Raw genomic sequence first — 10,253 nt, 5'->3', positions numbered from 1 at the left:
CTACACCTTTTTTTTTTGTCAATATTCAATATATTGAGTTAATAAAATCATCTTTTTGTAAAAAAAATGATTTAAAGGCTTTTCAAGAATACGCACAGAACCTCCAATATGCTAGCCTCGACTCTGGTTATGAACTAGTAGGTTACTGCGATTGGGGGAGCCAAGATATATTTGTTAGGAGGGAGAATATATAAACTTTAACAAACGTAAGCAAAAGCTCTTATTAAGTTAGCTTATCAGACAAAAGCGATGAAAGTTGAAAGAAATAGTGGTGGGAAACTTTAAATACAAAATACAAAATATGAAGAATTGAACAATTTCAACCATCTAATACAAACTCGAGTTTTGATATCATGTTATCATTTTCAACTTCTTATTGATATCCAAAGACCAAAGGACATGTCCTATTTTAGCCCCCCGGTATCATATTTTTTTTTTTTTGGACCCCCTTTCGGGAACTCGTGTTAGATGCAAGAAAATACTGAACTTTGAGAGGAAGGAGAAAAGTACCCTCTCAAACTTCACCTAGGAGCACAGTTAGGGCCTGTTTTCTTCGGCATAAAACAACTAAACTGAACTGAACTTAACTGAATTGAATTGAACTGAATTGAAATGAATACTGATATGTGAGAGTAAAAGTATTGTCCAGAGCTGAACTGAATTGAGCTGAACTGAACTGAATTGAGAATTGAACTGAACTGAACTCCAGTTTCAGTTCAGTTCAATTCAGTTCAATTCAGTTCAGTTCAGTTCAGCTCTGGATAATACGTTTACTCTCACATATCACTATTCATTTCAGTTCAGTTCAGTTCAATTCAGTTCAATTCAATTCAATTCAGTTCAGTTCAATTCAATTCAATTCAGTTCAGTTCAGTTCAATTCAGTTCAGTTCAGTTCAATTCAATTCAATTCAATTCGATCAGTTATTTTATGCCGAAGAGAATAGACCCTTAGTGTTAGAACATCTCAACCGTGCTTTCTAATATACCAAGAATACTATTATCATAGGAACTGCATAATGCTATCCTAAAAGTGCTTATTATAACAAATTTAACCAACTAATCATAATATTGATAAAATGAAAAGAGAGGTACAAATATTATTACAGCTGCATTAAACTATCCTAAAAATGCATACTTTCACCAAAATCAGATTTTTATTTACCTTGTTTAGAGTTTGCAGATTGCGAGATTGTCAAGACATATCCAGCCCTATGATATTATGAACTGAAAGCTAGAAACAACATTAGTGTGTGTTCTCTTCATTTGAATTAATTGTTACTGAACTAAATTATTGGAACTTATGTTTATAATTTATTGGAACTTCTCTGATCATCTTATTTTTCCTGAAACTTATTATTAGAGGTGACTTCAGAGACCTAGCACCCTCAATTACAACTTTGAGAACATTTGCAGAAACATCATTCATGCCACCAATAAATTGTATCAAGTTTGAATCTTTGATCACATTAAAGTAGATAAGATGAATTTGCTCTAGTTTAGAAAAAATATGTAGGCTATCAATATATTATAATGTCAAGAATGTTACAGATAAAAGTATAACATAGTATACATAAAAATTACAACATTAAGAACCCAAAAAAGCTAAGGCATGTAAAATTAAGCTAAATCCTCCTCTACTCTATCATACTTCTTCCTTCTGTGAGTCTGGCCCTCAGATGGGTCGGCACCATATATTCGACAACATACAAGAAAATAAAAGAAATTGAGCAGACACAGAAAAGATACCAACCAATAATAGTAGTCCACATGACCCCTATTCAGGTTCCTCGATAACCAGCTCACCTTACCGCCAGCGCTCGTTGCTGTATCAACAATATCAACCAAGAGACTACTCACGAGACTTGATACCGCCATTCCTAATGTGAATATAGCCATTGCAATACTTGACATACTCTTAGAAAGGTGAGAATAATAAAATTCTATCTGTCCAACTGCATTGAAACCCTCAGCAAGTCCTAGTATCACAAGCTGTGGGATCAACCAGTATGCAGACATGTCCATTACTGCATTAGGTTTATCTGCTAACCCTTGTTTTAGTGCGTTGCTCCTTCGTATTGATTCCACGAATCCGGCAACCAAGAGTGCTATGCATGATAGAAGTAACCCGATTCCCATACGGAGTCTAGGTCCGAGCCCACGTGGCATGCCACAGAACTTTGCTAACAATGGTACTAGAGCACGATCATAGAATGCTACCCAGAATGTAATAGTCACGATTGAAAAAACAAGAAAAGTTCCAGCTGGGATTTGAAAATCTGAAATGAGATGGCGGTTCATAGATTTGGCTTGAAGGGTTACATAGCTGCCATTTAGGGCTACTAGCATCATGATTCCCGTAGTCCACATAGGCAAGATTCTTAAGATTGATTTAAGATTCTCTACTCGCTCTATTGTGCAGAGTTTCCAAGGAGTGCTCGCGGTCCCATCAGAATTCAAGTCTCTTTGAGGATCTTCGATTACACAAGCTTTGTTCAAACACCTACAAAATGCAAAAGATACAACACAATTAACTAAAGACAGCTAGAAAACGCACTAGAGAAACTCTTTCACCAGTGCAAACCCGAGGTATACTACATGGACTTTCATTTCACCTTACGCATGATGAATGATAGACACTTTATTGCATTCTCTTCACGTTGTAAAAATATAGATGATCTGGTCCACTAAGGGATATTAAGTTTAGTTCAGGTGAATAGTATGCACCCTAAGATAGATATTGGATACAGGTTCAGACATTGATATTAAGGCCAATTTAACAAAAAGAAAAATTAGAAATGAACAAGGCAAACACTTGAACACATATCACTGTTATTGATTTTGAGTTTTGAAAAGCTTCAATAGATTTTAAACATCAAAAAACTTCAAAATACTTTTAGGCAGCTTGCAGAAGCTCATAGACAAAATGATGAAGAATTCAGGTGTACCTTAAGTTTTCAGTCAGGGTTGTTTTCTCAGAATCGTTTCCACGAAGGAAATGCTCTTCAGCATCAAGAGGAGGAAGAGTAGTTTTCCTTTTCCTGAATGCAGCTATTGGGACTTGAAATAAACCAAGAAACAAGTTCTCCTTAGCCTTCACATGAACATACAATGGTGAACCGAATAGAAAGGCCGCAAGAGAAAGGACCATGAGAATTGCGGGCACACCAAATCCAATGGACCAGCCAAATTGTTCTTGGATATACACGATAACTGTCAAGGCAAGGATGGTCGACAATCCTGTTGAGGCATAATACCAGTTAAAGAAACTATCTAGAACCCTCTCGTTATTGGGGTTCTCTTTATCATTGACTTGATCCGCGCCAAAAGCTATAGAACAAGGTCTCACACAACCAGCTCCAATGGAGATTAGGCCGAAAGAAGCATACAGAACAAGAAATTGAGCTGGAGTAGCTGAGCCACAACCCTCTCTAGAGTTTGGACAAGCTGAAGGTTTCAACGCTGGGATCATGGAAGTCAACCAAAGTAGAGTAACACCCTGTTGAAATGATCATGGAAATTATTAGTTTAGTGATGGATATTGTTGCTTGAAATCAATGTGAAATTGTAGGATAAGCATAATTACTACTTTATTCAAGTTACTATAGTATATTTTCTACTTTATGTTAAGTATTTAATAAACATGTATGGAATTCTTCTTTAGAATATATGAACATTTTTGCTTCCCATAGCGATGAAGTCCATTAAAAACTTTTATGAGATTACTTACCACTTCAATGAAAGAAAGTTTCCAAATCTCTCTAAAGCCTATGAATCTAAAGTCATTCCACATAAAATCTTAAATTAATCTCAAGATAATTTAGATAGAGAACAATTATTCTAGCCCCACAAAACAATCTTTCTAAAATAGCCCCGTTTGGTAGCTACTATTGGGTAATTAATGGTAATAACATTAATTGAATTCTATGCAATAATGTAGATGAATTCTTATGTGAATTCCTATGGTAATGCACCATCATCATCACAAAATAAGAGTTTCTTCATAAATTTTCATTGCTATTCAATACCAACTCTAAAGTGGTAATGGATGGTAATGGAAATTTGTTTGTAAAGAAAGGCATTTGGGGATGGACATGCATGACTATTATACCATTTATAACCGACTACCAAACTGGCCGAAAGTTCTTATCATCAACTAGTCCAATTTTCATAAGGCAACAGTACATTACAAACAAATTAAAGGGCATACCAACTTTTCAAAAGGCGTCATAATGAACAATCGGAAGATAATGCATATAGCATCATCATAAGGATAAGCTGAATAATTTTTGTAGTAACCTACAGCAAGTGTAAAATCAAGCATAGATACTATTGCATGTCAAACCAAACCGTTTGCCATATGATTATGCACATAAGTCAAACAAATATGTCCTACTCTACCATGTATTCTATGAGCTTTTATAAAATGTCTTCCTATTGCAATCTTCCCAAAGATTCCGGTTAGATTTCACCCAAAAAAAAATTATAACTCAGCTAGATTGGTACAAATTGGAAGAGTTCTGGATATTACCATAACTACGTTAGATACCGAGGTACCAACACTTTCCGTGTCAGAGGACCAACTCAACCAAAAACTTGAACAGATGACTAAAGTCCGATGAATAGTTTTAACTCTATCTAGTTCATTGAAGGTAACAAATCCAAAACTGAAAATTCTGAAACAAGAATTGGATGAAGCTAGAAGTGAACTTACAAGAAGACTGCAGAAAGTCCCAAAAGCAATAACCCGAAAACGACCCAAGTAAGAATCTGAGAGAAATCCTCCAAAAATAGCCATGGCATTAGAAAGTGCAGACCATAGTGACAATATAATAGTCCCTTTTGCAGCATCCAAGTGATAAACATTCATCAAGTAAAATATCATGTTGGGCAATAATCCATAACTTGATACCTTCTCAAATGCCTCATTCACTGCCCAAAATAAATCAAAACAAAAAATTAAAAACAACCCATTAAAATTAATAACCAAATTAAAAATACCCAGATGGGTGATTTGAATTAAGAAAATTAAATCAATAAAGATGAAATCTTTGAAATGGTTTTACCAATAATAAAGGGCATGGTAATTAAACCACCCTTCTTTCTGGTTTTTGGGGTTTGAGTTGCATCTTCTGAGTTCTGATTATCTGATAAAATCGCCATTTTTTCTTCTTCTGTACTTTCTTCTATCCTCATGTCTAATTCAGCTATATAGAAGTATATATAGTGATCCTTTTGTGGATTATTGTGATTTGCTGGTTCGAGGAAATGGGACAAATTTGAGCAATAGTGTTTAGTATGTGTATGAGTTGGAAGAGTTGAATACGCAAGTGACTACATTAGGTGTGAACGAGCCAAAATGGGTAGTGCTCAAGTCAATGGGTAAAAGTAGTGCACGTTTACTTTCACTCGGTGTAATTAGCACTGCACTATACCAAAGCGAGGGCCTCGTGGGTATCCCCGTAAATCATTATATGGGATATTTTTAGCCTTGTTCTGTTCGTCTCTATGAAAATGGGGACTACTTTTCAATACCCTTTTTTTTTTTTTTTTTTTTACAATATTAATACCCTTTAAGTGCCTACACTTTTGGCTTTGTTTGGTAGTAAATAGTAACTTGTTAGTAATTAGTAAGTTGTTAGCTAATTGTATCGGTGAATGGCTCATGACTAATGGTATTTGTTGGTTTGACTAATTGATTACTAGTCTTACATGCATGCAATGCGTGCGAACGCGTGATGACGAATAAAGTAGAAAAAATAAAATTAATTGGATAGAAAAACTATCTTTACATTTTATTTTCTCAAAAAACTTATCTTGAGTTTAAATGTCATAATTTTCCCCCTTTTTTCGTTCAAATGAAACAGTTAGTTATCCTCTTTCTTTCTTTTTTCCTTTTTTCCCTTTTTTTATTTTTTGGTGTCCCCCATGTATTGCCTTATATAATAGAGATATTAGTTGTGTTTTATATGAATGTCTGGTAAATAATGGATTGTATATTAGCATAATTAGCCCTAATGATCAGTGGCGGACCCAGCTTGTACATGTGGGTACAGATGCTAAATTATGTCGGTATAGATGTACCATCATTTTTAAACATCTTTGTTTAAAGAAAATTAAAATTGTACGTTTAGCAAGCTGGAAAACAAAAAAGCCAACAAAGCATCGGTTAGTCTGACGTGCGGCAGACTTCTCTGCCAAACATTTATTAAGCGACACTTGTCGCCTCTCTGCTGGCCCAATTTTAATATAAACGTTGCGACTAGTGTAACGTTATAGTATCTTGGCCCAAGCGATGCCCTGGGTGTGTTACAATCATCATATACATTATCATTAGTAAATTTAAAATTTGATTTTATTAGGTTTTCATAATTTTCTATCTAATGCAAATTAAAAAATGGATGTTATGGCATGATAAGTTGAAATTTTTTCCATGAATAATGTCAAAGGGAGTATTTATTCCTTCTATGCGCTAAACTTGAACTTAATTCCATAGATACCGTCCACGTAGGACAACACGCCATAATTTTGTTTTTTTTTTGTAAAACCGCTACTCCAAGTAGCAGATAATACCAATAATGTTTCACCGAAGTTGACCGCTAGTTCAAATCGCAGTTATATTGTGTCCCTAAGACAAGCTATAAGACACGCATATAAATCGCTACTCAAAGTAGCAATTCATTAACGCAAGAGAACAAAGGAAAAGTGCGCCACTTAAGGCGCAAGCTGGCTGCATTGGGCGTAAGCTTGCTGGGTGCCTCGCACACCTAGTGTGTGTGACGCAGAGCCTTATGTGGCACACTTTTCCTTTGTTTCACTCAGTGGCGATGTACGGTATAAATCGCTACACCGACTAGCGGTTTTGCTCGAGTAAACCACTACCATTAGTAGCGACTTAACTTAAAGTTAACCGAGTAGCGGCTAGCTTTTTTGAAAATTAAAAAAAATCTCGCGTGTTGTCCTTCGTGGACGGTATTCGTGGAATAATTTCAAGTTCAGCGTACAGGAGAAATTAATACTCCCTTTAAGATTATTCATGGAATAAATTCTGATAAGTTGTTTTAAAAAAACTTCTAAGGAATAGGGATAAAATAACAATTTCAATGGAATTGGGATAAGAGAATGTTACGACCTTGATGAAAGTGTTAGAGATTAAAAAGCTTGTCTATGTCTTCATAGTTACACGTAATTATAAGACCTCGTTATGACTTCAATTTGAAACATTAAACATTGAAAATGAAATAGGTTGGTGGTTAAACTCTCACATTTCATTTTAAAGGTCATGTATTCGATTCCTAATAGCTACATATTGTTAATATTTTTAAATGAGATCGTAAACATATGTAACATGTATATTACAAGCTTGAGACCGTTCCTTTGATAGGAACACCTTTTAATATATTTGTATAGATATTTCATAAATTATAATTCAGATAAAATAATAGAAACTACTAAAATTTATAATTTTTCATTTTCTATAAGTAGACACCCATTTTAATATACTTTATTTCATTTTCAGCTTTCTCTTCCTAATTTCATTTCTTTCTTTAAATAATTTGATTTTAATTATTTTTACTTCCGTTTTCTTCAGGAAGAACTTCACTATAATGGATTCCAATTATCCTAGTTAGTTAATGTTTTAATTAGTCATGTTTAATTAAAGAACGAGAAAATATGGTGCACTAGGGAATTAAAAAGGAAAAGAAAGAATGATGAATCTTTTTTATTTATTCATGGTTAAGGAATGTAATTGGAAATATTTTGTGAAAATGATGTGGAGGAGAGAGAAATGAGGAGAGAAGAGGACGAACCTTTTTTGGGTTTATGAATAAGATGCTCTAATGTGCATGACTTTGTGTTTTATGTAATTACAAAGCATATATGATCAATTTTATGTATTGAAGATCCTGAAAACTTAAATTGTTAAGGATGATATTATGATAATACAGTTTGAATTTGATTTGAAAAAATAATATGAGAGACATTAGACCTTATGAGTTCAATCTGAATTCAAACCAAATTTGGTTGAGGTTTTTCCAGTCAACTAACAGATAAATTAAACTACTATAATAATCCATTATATATTTTGCAATATAAAGTAAATTCATAGGCATTAACAAGGATTTTGGATTCTTTAGACTTGTTAGGCTATTATTATCCATAAAGATAAGGTCTAATACACGTGTAAATTTATGTCATGGGTATGAGTCCTAATGTTACTGGACTCAACCCATACACAACCCCAGATGGCTCATATTATGTGGTACGTTGCCTCTTAAAAATTTACATTTTGTTCTTCCTTTTGTTTTAAAAAGAGTGGGTTATTTGACCAATCATGTTCGTGCATACTCATGTTGCTCTTTGAAGTGATATTCAAAAACAACCTACAACTCACCATCAATTCACGTCTTGTATGTTTTATTGGATCGATGAACAGACATATGTGTCTGTCCATGCCCAACCAGTGGCGGATTTACACGTGGTCACAGGTGGTCAAGTGACCAACTGATATTTCTGGAAAAAAATAAATTATTTGAAGCGCTCATTCTCTCACACGCGATGAAACCCTAGCTCTTTCTCTTTCTCTCTCTTTCTCCTTCTCGAATCCACGACCCAGTAGAATAAGCATTCACTTCCTTCGATTTCGTCGGTCCGGTAATTCTTCAATCTTTCATTGTCGGTGCCTCGGCTGTTGAGTCGTTCAACGAGTCGTGAGTTCAGATCTTCGTCAAATCGTCGTCACTTACTCACTTGTGACTCGTCGTCACTTACTCACTTGTGACTCGTCGTCACTTACTCACTTGTGACTCGTCGTCACTTACTCACTTGTGACTCGTTGCCGATCACTCTTCGTCTTCACTTCTTCATTTCTTGTTCGTCAGCAGGGGGCAGCAAGCAAGCTGCAGAGGGCAGCGCTGTCTGACTTCAGTCTTCAGTTATTTTTCTAATCCGACCTTCTTAATCTTTGCTTAATCGCTTCTTCAATTATTCTTCATTGAATCATTGTTGGCTTGATGCTGAAAATTGATTTTTACAATTGTGGCTGAAAATTGGGTATTTAGGTTACTAATATTTTGTATTGTGTATTTTTATCAATTGGATTTTATTTGTTTCTGAAAATTGAATAATGATTTAATAATGTCATTTGGATTTCATTTGTTGATGAAAATTTGTCATTTGTAATGTACTTATTGTTGAAAATTGAAATCATGATTGTTGTGCTGTGATTTAGGAATTAGATTAATTAGGATGCCAACTTGACAAATGATTGTGTTCGTTGTGAATTTGTGATTTAGGAATTAGAATGACAAATTCATAGTAGAATGATTGTGTTGTGATTTAGGAATTTAGGATGGCAAATTATGATATAGAAATCATTATTTTGAATGATGTATCATGTATGATGTGCTTGATTGTATTGTGTTGGCCTTTTCAGTCGACTTATTTAATCTCATTCAAATTATTAATTTAATTTTCAGAATGAAAAGGAAAAATACGAGAAATAATATTTCAAGTTTTTTTTTGCTAAAAGAACGTCTACTCAAAATTCACCTCCTCCATCTCCTCCACCTTCTAAGTACTATTTGATTGTAATATGAATCTTTTGCTTTTGAAAACTTTTTTTTAGGAAAATTGTTTTTAATAAATCAACCTTTGGTTGGTCTTCTCAAAATGATTCGATCTTTTAATTTTCTTAGAATAAGTTAACCTTGTATCTACTTCTACTATAAACGAGTTATGACACTGGAATTATGATAAGTGTCACATTTTAATAGGATGACATTGTGATAAAACTCATTTATAGCAAAAGTAGATATAATGTTGATTTATTCATAGTCAATCGAAAAATTGACTTATTTTAAGAAGAACGCACAAAGGTTAACTTATTAAAAAATAATCTTTCCTTTTGTTTTATGTATTAATCATTATCGTATTGCCGACTTGTATTAGTATGGTCAACCATTTTCAAATTCATGGATCTGCCATTGTGCCCAACTGGCCAACCATAGTCCCAAGTATATCATAATGTCGCATATAGCATTTTCTGTACTAACCATGGAAGAGGAAGTTTTTTAATAAGTGTGAATTACATCAAATAGGTATAGTACTAATTTAATTTTAAGATGCGGATGATCCATTGATCCTTCTTGTTGTTGGATGGAAAACAATTGTGATCTTATGGTATTTTCGGAGGAAGTTACAAACTCATATAATGAAATGGATGATCGGGTTCTTGGTTTTAAACTTCTCCTT

At 34.1% G+C, this 10,253-nt stretch overlaps 1 protein-coding gene across 1 annotated transcript; it reads right to left on the bottom strand.

The window, feature by feature from the left end:
• Positions 1-1,497: 1,497 nt before the first annotated feature.
• On the bottom strand, positions 1,498-5,369 carry LOC104885211 (protein NRT1/ PTR FAMILY 1.2). The gene is made up of 4 exons (XM_010669916.3): positions 5,066-5,369; positions 4,714-4,931; positions 2,948-3,498; positions 1,498-2,502 (listed from the first exon to the last, which is right to left on the bottom strand). Exons 1-4 carry the CDS (start codon positions 5,193-5,195, stop codon positions 1,620-1,622), a joined length of 1,782 nt encoding a protein of 593 aa, XP_010668218.2. The 5' UTR covers positions 5,196-5,369; the 3' UTR covers positions 1,498-1,619.
• Positions 5,370-10,253: the final 4,884 nt, after the last annotated feature.

The sequence above is a fragment of the Beta vulgaris genome, chromosome 2, assembly GCF_026745355.1.
Source record: "Beta vulgaris subsp. vulgaris cultivar EL10 chromosome 2, EL10.2, whole genome shotgun sequence".
In the NCBI taxonomy this organism is placed as follows: Eukaryota; Viridiplantae; Streptophyta; class Magnoliopsida; order Caryophyllales; family Amaranthaceae; genus Beta; species Beta vulgaris.
The sequence above is the reverse complement of the archived record's forward strand: the minus strand, read 5'-3'. Positions and strand labels throughout refer to the sequence as shown.